At 34.8% G+C, this 14571-nt stretch overlaps 2 protein-coding genes across 2 annotated transcripts; one reads left to right on the plus strand and one right to left on the minus strand.

Moving 5' to 3' along the window:
- Positions 1-2444: 2444 nt before the first annotated feature.
- Positions 2445-3519, minus strand: LOC127800511 (uncharacterized). Its single transcript, XM_052335161.1, has 3 exons — positions 3324-3519; positions 2945-3198; positions 2445-2867 (listed from the first exon to the last, which is right to left on the minus strand). Exons 1-3 carry the CDS (start codon positions 3468-3470, stop codon positions 2480-2482), a joined length of 789 nt encoding a protein of 262 aa, XP_052191121.1. The 5' UTR covers positions 3471-3519; the 3' UTR covers positions 2445-2479.
- A 10090-nt stretch (positions 3520-13609) lies between these two features.
- LOC127799206 (zinc finger protein 11-like) lies at positions 13610-14014 on the plus strand. Its single transcript, XM_052333019.1, has one exon. It carries the CDS (start codon positions 13610-13612, stop codon positions 14012-14014), a length of 405 nt encoding a protein of 134 aa, XP_052188979.1.
- Positions 14015-14571: the final 557 nt, after the last annotated feature.

Consider the following 14571-nt stretch of genomic DNA (forward strand, 5'->3'; position numbering starts at 1 on the left):
TAATAGAATTTATCATTAGTTTACCGTTCATTCAACTCCTCAACAAAATAGAATTTGTGAGAGAAAAAATCAAATAATTATGGAGCTAGTTCAAAATATGCTTAGAACAAAAAGGTCGCCATTGATATTTTGGGCTGAAGTTGTAGCATGTGCAATCTATATTCTAAATCGAGCAGCAACTCAAAGTGTGCAAAGTAATGACACCACCTTGAGCGGTCATAAGCCATGTGTATCTCATCTTTAAATATTTGATAGCCTTTATTATTCTCGTATACCAATTGAAGAAAGGAGAAAACTTGATAATAACTCTGAAAAATACATTTTTTTTTGAAATATATCAAGAACTCAAAAACATATCAATTGTACAATTAAAGTACAAAGATACTTATTATAAGCTAGGATGTGACATTTGATAAGGAAGATACTTGGGATTGGAGTGATAAAAAGGAAAAATCAATTATATTTCATGGATGGTGATTTGGCACAACTTAATGAAGGACCAACTCTTCCATGCTTCAACATCTACCTCCTCAAGTTTAGAATTGCTCCTCAAAAGACTCGAAGTTTGAGAGAATTGTATGAGACAACAAGCAGAAATTTGGAAGATGATTTTTCTCACTGTGGTTTATTTGTTGATACTAATCCAATAAATTCTAAAGATGCTGTGAAAAAAGAAAAATGGAGATTGGCCATGGATCAGGAGATTGATGCTATTCACAAAAATATATAATATGTAAGATCTTGTTAAATTATCAAAAGAAAACGTTTCAATTCCTGTAAAATGGGTTTATCAAACCAAATACAATTCAAATGGAAAAGTGAATAAACATAATGCTCACTTAGTTGTAAAGGGGTATAAGCAGAAATATGGAGTGGATTATCAAGAGGTATTTTCCCTAGTAATTGCTTGTCTTGAAACTATACAATTGGTAATTGCTTTGGTTGCACAAAAATAGTTAAAAATATTTCAAATGTATGTTAAATCTACGATTTTGAATTGTTCTCTTGAAGAGATTTATATAGAGGAACTAGCTAGTTATATCATACAAGGAAAAGAAAATAAGGTATATTGATTGAAGATGATCCTTTATGGTTTAAAGCAAGTACCACGAGTTTGGTATAGGCATATTGATGCTAATTTTCTAAAGAATGGTTTCAGTCGATATCCATTTGAGCATACACTAAATGTCAAAAAGGGAGCACATGGAGGATTGTTAATTGTTGTCTTATATGTGAATGACTAAATTTTTAGAGGTGATGATCCTCATGATATTGAAGGTTTCAGAACAAGTATGATGCAAGAATTTGAAATGAAAGATTTGGGACTTCTTCATTTTTTTCCTTGGACTGAAAGTTAAACAAAGTGATGAAGGAATTTTTATTGCCCAACATAAATATGCCAAAAAATTGCTAAAAAAAATAGATTGAATTGTGCTAAGCCTCTTTCTACTCCGATTGAGGTTGAACTAAAGTTGAGCATGGATGATGATTGACGCAATGTTTTTTAGAGGTTTTGTTAGAAGTTTAATATATTTAACAGCTACAAGACCAAAAATTACATATGTAGTTAGCTTAATCAATAGATTCATATAATCACCAAAGAAATCTCATTAGGAAGCTGGAAATTTTTTTTGAAATACATTGACAGAACGATCAATGATGGGATTTATTATCACAAGATAGAAAAACCAAAGTTGATTGGTTATTGTGATACCAACTGGGAAGACAACCATGATGATAGTAAGAGATGTGGGTAATGTGTTTACATTTGGTTTGAGAGTAATTTCATAGGCATTTAAGAAGCAACAAGTGGTGGCCCTTTCGACTTCAGAAATTTAAGTATATTTATTTAGCATTAGCAAGTTCTCAAGCTTTGTGGCTTAAATGGGTGTTGCATGAGCTCAACCAATCTTGAGGGAGTCCAAAAATTTATTGTGATAGTACTTATGCAATTGCTTTAGCAAGGAAATCCCTTTTTTTTTTTTTTTTTGTTGGAAAAAGCAAACACATACAAATCAAGTATCATTTTGTTCGAGACTTACTCAAGGAACAAGAAGTAATTGTGAAACATTGTAAGACTCAAGACCAAGTTTCAGATATAAATACAAAAGCGTTGGAGTAGACACATTCATGAAATTGAAGACAAGGCTTGGAATGACAAATAGTATAGTTTAAGGGGGGCGGGCTAGTAGAATTTAAACTAGACTATAGGCATGTGTGACATGTGGAAGAATTTGAAATGTGTTTAGAAATTTTGAAGAGTTGAAAGTTACATAAAGTTGAAAAGTCATTAGAGTTAATGTGTGTCAAAATGAAGAGTCATATATATGTAATGCTATACAAAGAGCATGTTAAGCCATTTACATTGATGAGATTAATCAAAATAGAGAACAATAATTTTCTTCTCTATTTACAAGGGAAATTAGATTACGTTTTCATAGGCACCAATAGCCCACCCCACCCCACCCCTGCATGGCTTTCAAACCCAACTGGGCTGCTTGCTAAACACCGATAAATACAGCGACAATGGCTGCTCATTCAGGCTTTCTCCGGCTACGGGGTTCTCATTTGCCACGGCTCTGATACCGCGAGCCGGCGACCTCGGCGGCGACGCGTGCAGCACGGCGGCTTCCAGCATTTCTTGCTGCACATTTTCCTGCTCCTGCAACAGCCTCTGCGCTCGCAACGCCGTCGTGTACAAGCCGGCGGCGAGGAAGACTGTGATCAGCCCGAATACGCCGGCCGCCGCGAACATCCCCTGCCTGATGATCAGGCAGCTCGGCCTGGGGCTAGCCCAGTCCTTGAGATGGCCAGACTCGATGCTCAGTCCTACCAGAAGCAATATCTCTCCCACCGCAAAGCAAAACCTACGAGAAATCAAATCTCTGTTAATTAGATTTGAATTTGAATAGTTATCTAACAAGGAGAAGGTAACGTAACGTACCAGGTGGTGACGAAGAAGAAGCCGGCTTGCCATGTGAGGGTCCTTGCCGGAGCCGAGACGGGATCCCAGGTGACCAAAGCCGGAGGAGGCGACTGGCTCACGGCAACCATCATGTACACATGAGCCGTCACCATGGCAACGGCGAGTCCGAGGAAGGCGCCGGCGGCGCACAGCAACGGCATCTTCCCGCTGCCGCTGTATGTGCATTCGTATCCCTTCCCTTTACCTTCTTGACTTGTGGCCATCCATGTCGCCTGCAGGGTTCATCGGCCACAGTTAATTAAAAGTACAACGCATTTTTTTCATTCCATATATTCTTCAATGTCGATGGCTAATTTGTGGTTATATATGTATATATATCTATGTATATATGTATTACCTCAGAGCGAGTTGCTTCAGCTATGAGGCATAGAATGAAGCATGAGAGGCCGAGGAGGATCGAGAAAACGATGATAAAGACGCCGGTTTTGCTGCCCAGATCAGTGGCCCGAGGTCTGGGCGCAAGATCAGCATGTGTCACTGCCATTGATAAGACTAGAGTTAATTTGATTTGCGGGACGAACGTGAATGGAAGAAGAAGGAGAAGAAGATGCTAGTTTTAATTTCAGTAAGAGAAAAGGGCTTTAGAATTGCTTGGAGAGATGGAACAAAGGTTGCTTAAAGGACAGGGATTCCCAGGCATTTTCGCACAAGGCTGGCTTTTATTGGTTATTAAATTTGCTTGCCTTTGAGGTGAAGTGCTGATCAAATAAAAGGCAGAGCTGATTCTCAAGCCATACGTGCATTATAATGCATAATATCCTTTTAGCCAATTAATGTGTTGTCTAAACTTGGGTTTTGTAGAATCATCTATTGCAGACAACATTAATCGTGTTAGTATTTTAATTAATTCATGCCTGTGATCGGGACTGATTTGGCCTAATTCACATAATTAATAGGATACTTCATCATTTAATTTGTAGATTGCACGTACTTTTGCTTGTCTTGGGTTGGATGAGTTTAATTTGTGTTGAGTTTTATAATATATATATATATATATATATCTTAGTATTAGTTAGGAACTTAATTAGAACCAAGGAAAGAGATTGGCTAACCCATATAGTTTGGGGATCACAATATTAGGTCATGCCATGAAGAAGATACCTAAAATTTGATATTTGAACTTATATAAGCCAACCTCAAAAAGGTGGAAATGGGTGAAAGAAAAAGCTTACAAAAAGGTGAACCTGCATGCTAGCTACCTAACACAACAAAAAGTTCAAAGAATTGACACTTATAGAATGCCTGATAGAATATATATGTTGTTTTATTAATATTATATATATTATCTATTTTATTAATTAAACAAATTGGTTATTTTGAGATTACAGAACTCTGTTAATAAAATAAATACTAAAATACCCTTTGCTATTTTATTTAAACTCTGTGAATAAATTTTGGATTGATAATTTTATTGAATCAAACTTATGATACAAATTATAAGCTTAAAACATTTGACTGATATGTAATTATATTATGTTGTCTTTGGTTTCAAGTTGGGGATGGTATTTTGAACTTTTGATATATGTGTTTGTTTGCTATAAGTGTTTGTACTTGGTTTAAATTTAGGGATATCGATTTAATATATATTATTGTTGTTATCGAAATACAATAATTAAAACTTATTTCTTTCAGGAAAGCTTGGCAAAAAATCAACAGAGATAGACAGAAGAACAAGATTTGCTCAGAAAAGTCACCCAAACGACTCTAAAAGGAAAAGGGTCATCGGTGTAAGAAACCACAGAAAGGCTCTAGAAGGAGTTGTGCGGAAGGGTCTTCAACTGGTTTGGGTCTTCCGATTTGCAAGATAAAAGGCAATCAGGAAACACGTGAGAATTTCTCTTGCGCAAATCTTTTGATGCCTAAGTCAAACATAATTATATTGCCAAATGATGCGGGTGCAATGCAGATGAGTGTCAGATGGTGTTTCCCAAAGAACATAAGGTATTCAGAATAGTATATATTAAAGAGTCAGAAATAAGTCTTCAAATTCAAAAGAAAGATTCGTAATAATACAAGGAGTTAGAGGGATATTTATACCCTTCAAAATACTAAGACATATGGCAGGCCATGACATATGACACGAGGGCACATGGTACGACCCTTCGAGTAAAGGTGTTTGGCTATCCTTGAGTTAGGTTTTGAGAGAACATTAGTGAGAAACCCTCACTTTTTCCCCCGAGAGGCCTCCAAAAGGAAGGTGACTTGAAGGGGGGGGCAAGTCGTGTTGCATAAAACAATACCGATTGAAGCAGTGGAAGACGTGTCTCACGAAAGGCTTCGAAGCCTAGTAAGCCAAGCCTTAAAAGAGAGCCCCTGAAGGGTTTTTGAAAGATTGACTGAGGTCTTTGCCCTGGTCTTTGGGGTGATTGGGCTCCTCAAAACCCTTTCGGGAGAAAACATTCTCCCAATCTCAAATTGACTTCTTTAGAAAAATTTCAAAGGCCCTCCAAGAAAATCTCACAGAAGACATGTTACAACAATAATGTTGTACTTGATTGCTCTATTTATAGTTTAATTTTAAATACAGATGTGAATTACTTGTATAGTATTTATACTTTTAATATATATTTAAATTTCAAAAAGAATTATACAAATATATTAATGCCTTTTATTTATATATATCTAAATAGTTTAGATGTATTTTTAATACATTTCTTAAATTTAATTACCTAAAGTCTGCAACCCCACCTCGCCGGACAAGGTCTTGTTTGAATCAAGGAATTTCTTGAAATATAGAGTTAACTAAAGCCTGGGGCCTTTTTTAAAATTTGTAAATAATATTATGTACTGCATCTTTTAGGACTGGAACTGGCCGTGGCCCAAAAGAGCAAAAGATAAAAATAAAAAACAAAACAAAATCCTGCATCATAGTCCGGGGCCCTGGATTGGACTAAGTGGAGACTATTGGGCTTGATCCTAGTCAGAGAGAAGCCCAACCACCATCTGGGCCTCACAGCCTATCACATCAATCCGAAGGTATCTCTCCCGGGTGTACATGGTCCGATTTAGTTAATTTTTGATATTTTTAATATGTCAAACTGCTTGTGCAATTTTTCTATCAAGACAGACCGCGCGGTCTGGTTTGGTGAGTAGAAATCGCACCGAACCGCACCTTATTTTGCCGTGCGATTTTCACGATTTGTTCAAAATATTAATTCAATCATTTTCGTAGTGCGATTTTCATGATTTAATAAATTGTTTCATCAACTATTTAATTCATAAATCAAAATAAATAAAATAATCTTTTATTTATACAACTTGTAAACAGATTGTTAACAACAAACAGTTTGTTTTACAAAACAATATGTTTGATTGTTTATATATAAACAAACAGATTGTTTGTATAAACAATCTCTAATTTGTTTATACAAACAATTTGTTTTTACAAATTTGTAAAAACAATCTGTTTGATTGTTTATATATAAATAGAACAGATTGTTTACAATCTGTTTACTAGATCTATTTTTCTGGTTTGAAAATAAATTATTTTATAATTTTTTTATTATTACATTATATTCGGACGGTTCGATTTTAAATCGAACCAAGAAATTCTCAAACTGTAAACCACACGATTTGAGGATTTCTCAAACTGTGTCGGACCGTTTATCTCAAAAAATCGCGCGGTGCGGTGCAGTGTGGTTCAGTTTGGTCGATTTCCACGATTTGTCAGGTTTTTTGAACACCCCTACCCATAAGGCGGACGAGAGTTAAGACCTGGTTTCCTTGCACTAGATAGGAATCCCTGGACTTTCAAATTTAAATATTTTTAACAAACGGAAAGAGTTACTGAGTTAAACGATGTTAAGAGATCCTAAGACAAAATCATAGGTATGAAGATTTGATTTGAATTAAGTGAAAAGATGATCTTCATGTAGATTGTGGGGGTCTTTATTTATAAATTAAGGAATTTAGGTCCTTCTAATAATTTGGAGCATAATTAACTTGTGATTGGGATTGTCTTATTTTTATAACAAGCTCATCTTTTAATTAGATTCGATTAACTTAATATATAAGATTTTATCTTAAGTGAATAATATATATAATTATAATTAATCTCGATCATTAGAATTTGACTTCATTTAAAGATAAATATGTCGGATAATATCCTGTGAGATAATTATCTACTAATGTTAATTGCATCTCCATGTAGATTGTTGATTGAGTTTAACTAGAATTATGGGCCTTAATCACATGTCAACTGTTCCAAATTTCTAAGCATCATTAGAATTCTCCCACTTTCTCAATTCAACATAATTGGATTAAGAAAGTAGAAAAGGTCTTACCTATTTGGCATTTAAGCCTCGAAATATTAGATATGAAAATATTCAATGTCTCAAATCATGATACAAAGATGAAACTGGCTAAAGTTTAATACACTATCGTGATATATAAAAAAGTTCAAGGTATTAAGGTTTTTGTTACATTTGGGTTACATAAAAAAAATCCAAAATTGTCGAGCTTTGTTACACTTGAATGTTATTGAAGAACTTTGAGGTGTTAAGATTTCTTACATTTAAAATCTAAAATTGTTGAGATTAAATTATCAAAATTTGAGACATCGAAGTTTGTTACACTTGAATCATATAAAGAAAATTTGAAATTGTTTGAGGTCAATTTGTCAAAGTTTGAGACACTACGATTTGTTGCTCAAAGCTTAAAAGAGTATGATCCACCGAAGTTCATCATTGTGGGCTTCTAAAAAATATTATTCATTAGGACTTGTTTGTTAGGGCCCGTTCCCGGATTTTCTCACTAGCACAAGAAGTTCGAGAGGAGGTCCATTCAAGATGGATATAGATACTCAAATTTTTAAAAAAAAATTTCTTTCGAATTTGCTCACCAACACTAGGAGCCAGAATAATTTACATATCATTCTATACATCATCATTTTGGGCTTATCGCCTATACTTTTGAAAATAATAAGGCATTAAGGCTTTAAAAAAAAAATACAATAAGCTCTCGAATTCTTGCCCTCAACACACACCCACGAATCTTGAGGTCAGGACATCTCTGTACACATCTAATATGATTTCGCCCCAAAATAACTATCTTCCATTACTTGGAATGATAAAAGAAACAACGTGAACTACAAGGCTTACCAAGTATATAGCAAAGGAAGTAACCATCGCATGATACATGAAGGCATGAATACTTTAGAGCCAAAGAAAGACCATTACCCAACATCTAAATACCCATTGGGTTCATGCCTTCTAAACTGGACAACAACATCTTAAAAAAAATATATACTTCCTTTTTGGTTCATTAAACCCATATTTCAAAGTGAGTCATAAGGTTCAACAAGTAAACATATATATAATACTGGAAACATGAATGAATGGATGGATAACAAAATAGAGTACACCTGATTCCCCAATACAATTTAAACCCATATTTCAATTCTCATTTATAAAACCATTCTATAAGCAACCATATACTACAACAAATGAAGCAATAAGGTTAAGGTATTGATAACTCAAAGTGAAATAAACCCTACTCTCAAAGTACGGGTAGCATTTTCCATTTAGTTCCCATCAATAAAATCATTCCCATGCCATTGCCATTATGCATTTTATGCATCAATTCATTTCTCATGAATATATAAATCTTCATACTTCACATTGGCTCTCAAGCTCTTTATTCACATTAGCTCTCAAAGCTATTTATTCACATGCATGATTGCATACATATATATATATATACAAAATCAATTTGCCACTCATTGGGTCGAGCATCACTTACCGGGTTTATGGCCACCTCACCCACATCAGGCGCTTTTTAGGATATCATTTTCTTTTGCCATTTGCGGAACATAGCTGCCGCGCCAAAATAATAGCAATAGGGCGCATATCATAATGCCATGCTATGCTCATGGAAACTCACATAAGTATATTATACATGTTCCATTAGAGACATGTACACATCATGGACATCATGCACAATTAAACATTCCAATAACATATTCACTCATGAGCCCATGCATGCACATATGTATATCTTCAATCACCTCCTAGCAATTTGGAGGGTTAAATGATGCTAGAGAAAGCAATTAGCAACTTAGGTTAACAATTATGCTTAATTTGGATTAAGGAAAGCCTTGTCCCACTCAAATTATTACCAAAATATATGATATTATATATCAAATTAAATCCCTCAAAGTCTAGTTTATAACGCTTCAAACGGATCGTAATTCCGAGTTTTATATCAAAAGTTATGCTCAAAATAGCGCAACCTGCACAATGTTGAAAAAAGTTCATTAGTCGACTTTTAGGTAGACATTAGTTGACTTTTGATGAGTCGACTCATGAACCTCCATTAGTTGACTGGGCTAAGGCTGGCACTGAAAAACTGAGAAAATAGGCCTTCAATGAGTCGACTAAGCCCCAAAAATAGTCAATTCATCACCCACAAACACATGAAATGACCCCCAAACAATCCCAAAACAAACCATGGCTAATCTCCTACCCCCAAGTTGTCATTCCATGAAATAAAAATGGGAAAACAAGCCCCAAAGAGACCAAGAACAAGACTCAATGAAGCCATTAAAAGAAACCAATTTTTCTTTTGAAAAAAGGTTAGAAACAACCCACACAACTCAAGCTTTAAAAACACCTCTAGGAGATATGAACATAACAACTTAGCTAAGCATAAAAATGAAGTATTGCAACAAAAGATATGAGAAACAAGAAGGATGCTTGCACCAAAATAAAAATATGAGTGCAAGAAGAACTTGCCTTGATGATGGAATCCCAAAGAAAAAAAGAGCACCCAACTTGGACCTCTCCACTTGAAGCTTCAATAGGCAACAAAAATGGAAGAAGAAGAAAATAAAGAAGAAGAAGAAGAAAAAAAAAAAAGAAGAGGAGAGGGCCATGAGAGAGAGATTGGGAGAGGAAGAAAAGACAAAAGATGATGTTCTCCCAACTACTACCCCCCACAATGACTATTATGCCCCTCACCTCACACACATATAAGAAAATATCCTCATGCCCCATTTGGACATTTCTCATTTTCCTTATTTCTTTCTCATTTTCTTTATTTAACCCATTATGCAATTTACAACATTGCCCTCATATTTTTCAATAAAACAAGAACCATTTGGTCATTTTGTATTTTGCATTTCATTTCTTTTTTTTTTTCCCAAAATACAAAAATACATTTATATATATATAATTCCATTTAATTTCATCCCTCATATTATACACATGGGCCTAAACTCAATTCAAAAAGTCCACCCATACAAAAACATGGCCCCAAGCCCAATTCATTGGCCCAATTAAACATAATGGCCCATTTCCATTAGCTCACTCAAAGAGCCTCAACATATCATTAAGCCCAATAGGCTTCACAACCATACAACAATTGAAATATATAAAATCTCCTATTGGGCTCAACCCAAGTTTCGAAAGCCCAATACATTAATTTAATACATAATTTATTTACATAAATTTTGTCACATAAAAATATTTCTTAACATTTAATTTGATAGAGCAAAATTTTTCAATCTCCATAAATAAAATATCAATAATCTCCTAGGCCCACTAACGGGCCGTTACATTGTTACTTGTGATTTAGAAAAAACATGATCTATTAATATTCATCGTTTGAGACTTTTAAAAAATATGATCCACTAGAGTCATGATTTAGAAAGAATATAATCTAAAGAGAAACTTAATTGGTCAAGTTGGGGAGGAAATATATTGTCTAAGATTAGATGAAATTAATCGAAGGCAATGGTAGACATGTAGTTATATGGAAATATAGGGGTAAATCTGAAATTTTCATGAAAATATAGGTGTAGATCTGTAATTTCCCAAAAGGGACAGATCTACGATCTTTTAAAAATAGGAGAATTAAGATCTTGCAATTTCCAAAAATCTGTAAATTAAAGTGTAATTTAGTAAAGTTTGTATCTAAAACTAAAAGTGTAAACCTACAAAATCAAAATTGGCAAGTTCATGAATTTTGAGATGATAGAATTTAATTATAAATTAAGGGTTCGAAATGATAGAATTTTGATATAAATTTAATTATATATTTGGAATCTTTAGTATCGAATTGACAAGTGACATGATAAGGTTAAGTGAAGTAAACAGAAAGCATAGTTTTGAAAAATAATTGTTTCAAAACTTTATATTATTTAATTTCGAGGATTAAATTGATTAGCCGATATAAAATATTAAAAAACATTTAAATAATTAAGCACGGAGACGAGTCCATTTAAATAATCATTATTAATTATACTTTGAACGAATTAATTTTGGCTGCAACAACGGAGATTGCAATACTTTATGAATGAATGAATATATATGATAAACCATACTTTATGGCTGAGATGTCGTTATTGAATTGTTGACTGCTATTAACAAAGTTTTCTTTGATTGCCAGTGCCGGTGCCAGTGGGTTTTGCTTTGCAAAATAATTAGTGTTGTTACAGTGAATTGTAATGTTAATTGAGGATAGCTCCATTATAATTTGTCAACTATTAACTAATAACTGTGCGTAAAATATTAATCATCCTCTCCGCCACAGCCACCTACCTACCTCTCCGGCCGGCAGACACTTGCTCTCTCCACCACCACCAGTACTCTTTTTATTACGTCCACTTATTATTAGACTCTCTACCAATTAATTAAAAACAACTCAATCAAAGTTGTACAGTGGGAATTCACTCAAAAGAAGAAAGAAAGGAAGAAAGGAAAAGGTTGGTCGGGGCGTGGCGAGTTGTGATTGGTGGAGAGGGTGGATATGTATTGGAATTGGAATATTAAACTAGGTACGTACACAACGTACCCAGAAAACAACAAACCTAGCGTATCTGAATTAGATTACTCTCTCCCCCACCACCTCGATCGGATTTAATTACTGAAATGAAAGCATCATACATAGACTCATAATAGTCATGGATATATATATATATATATATTAGTTAATTATCAAGTACTAATATATATATATATATATAGTGCAAAGCAAAGCCTGATGTGATTCGATTCGTCAGCGTTCTCTTGTCTGGAAGCAGCCACTTTCCCCTTTGTCTTAAACATGCTCCCTGCTGCCTGCTCCATCCATAATGCCTTCGATTAATTCTGATGAATATACATGTCCAAGCTGATTGATTAGTAGTGGACCAATATTAATTTAACCCTGTGCTTGCTTACCTTATAAATATATGTATATGTATGTATGTGTAGAGATAGATAGATAGATAGATAATCTCTGCAGGAGGAATCTGTTGATGTGAACAGATAGATAGAGAGAGGCTCCTGCAGATGGCTTTCTGGGCGTGAAATAAAGGACGATTTGAAGGAAATTGGATAAGCATAAAATGTGTAGGTGCTAGTAATAGTGGGCCTGTTTGTGTTGCTGCACAAGGACACTTTGAATGGTTGTTATTAGCTGGGAGCTATAACAAAAAAGTTGCCTATGGCTGGGGATTGCATTTGATACCCTCATCATCCTTTCAGCTGACACAGGAAGATTGCTTGCGTCATGGATATTTGCAGATTGTTGCACACCAATGTTTTGGGTAATATTATATATTATTATTATTCACAATCTTAAGGAGATCGAAGCCAAGCAAAACTAATACAAATTAACTAACATTTGGATGGTAGTCTACGGGTCAATCACTTGTAATATCAGTGGATGTAAAGTTTTTTGTTTGATCAGTTTTATGAATTTCATAAGTTATTCTTAAGTTTACTTAATTACTCGTATAAAAATTTTTCAAGATTAAAGCGTTAATTAATATAGTTTTTTCATGATAAATAATTGAAAAGTATATATTATACTTGTTATCCATATATATAAATCGTTATCTAAATCTAAACTTAAATTTTGACTTGGGCTACTTTAAAAAATAATACTTGAACTTTTACTTAACCAAAAAAATAAAAACAAAAAAACTAATATGACAACATTCTAATTATAAAGATCATATAGAAATACGTAGGTAACTCCAAACGTTCCTTTATAGGGCATCCCTAGGTCTTGGCTTTGCATGAGCCATTACCAGCTCAACAGTGCTACCATTGATCTTCCAACCTTAGGACAAAATCACTGTGCAAAAATAGGTGTTGTGTTCATATTTATTAATTCATACATAAATAATTTATTGAACCGATTGTTTTTTTTTTAAGTTAGGAAGAAGCTACTGTCTTAAATCGTTATTAAAGTGAATTTTAATCGTGAATATGTATTAGTATTACATATATCTAGGAACATTTTTTTATAATTTTTTGAAATATCATCTTTTGTCTTCACATCATCGTTTCTTAAAAAAAAAAAAAAAGAGAGAAAAGAAAAAACAAGTCTACCTGTATGATTGACCTAAATATATATATCTTTTAGAGTCTTAGACTTAGAGATTGAGAACTAGACTTGCGTTTCTTATTTATACTTTAAAAAAAAAAAAAATAGTTTGAACATAAATTCCTTAGCCAATCAGATGGATCCTCGAATCTAGCTTAGGTTTTCACCCATAATTTTGAGCTTAGCTCTCCATGAGGGAACAACTGTCGTTATCAAAAGAACTCTGTTTCTGGGTTTGGAATTCCCTATATATACACACATATATGTATATGTGTTTGGAGTATACCCATTTAGTGTTCTTCTTCGCTAGAAATGAAGCTATTTGGTTTTCCCATGAAGGGCTGTGACGAGTCCCCGGTGGCAGTGCCACGCGATGCGGTCATCAGACGGTTCGAGTGCCAATACTGCAATCGAGAATTCTCCAATTCTCAAGCATTGGGCGGCCACCAGAATGCCCACAAGAAAGAACGACGGAGCGCCAGGAGGGCCCAGTTGGAGACCGATCATCGTCATCAACGGCTCAGAACGACCATCCCGCTTCTCGATCTCCATGCAGTTCGATCAGGACCGTTCCTACACTCAACTGGCTCCACAAGAGCCATCGCCCATCCTGGAAGGGCACTTCATGATCGGAAGGCGTGGATGACCCAAGATGATCAGATGGACCCCCCAGAGCCCCCGGTAGATGATAAATTGGACATTGATCTTCATCTCTGAGTTGCGCCTGATTGAATGTACCGTCAGCCCGATGCATGGTATTTAGGACTTGACTTAATAGACCTAGTTTTGCTTGCAAATGCACGCGTCTGTACTATACGCACGGCTTTTAATTTATTTGGACTCGAAGAACTTGAATCTATATCACCAGACAAAGTTGGTCAAGCAGCCACTTTAAGTCACCTTTGTTTCGCCAATCAGTTATGGTTTTGGATGAAACTTTATACTAAATTGTAGTTCATCATGAGATGTTTCCATTGGTATAAGATTGTCTGAAAACGGAGAACCAGAGCGAGAGTTATGAGACCTAAAAATTGGCATCGTAGCCAGCCATATGGAAAGCTAAAAATCTAGATTTGCTGACACTCGATCAGGATCCAGGCCAAGTCCAGTCGCGCTCAGCCCGTAATTCCGTCCCCTAAAATGCACCTTTAATTAACTCTGAGACAGTTACGAAGAAACAAAACAAAATGAATCTATATTTTGACATGAATTAAGCTTGAAAGAGCTAGATTTCTAATAATAAAGAGTTTTATTGATGTACATCATTTGTTGTG

The sequence above is a fragment of the Diospyros lotus genome, chromosome 4 (assembly GCF_014633365.1).
Source record: "Diospyros lotus cultivar Yz01 chromosome 4, ASM1463336v1, whole genome shotgun sequence".
Taxonomy (NCBI): domain Eukaryota; kingdom Viridiplantae; phylum Streptophyta; class Magnoliopsida; order Ericales; family Ebenaceae; genus Diospyros; species Diospyros lotus.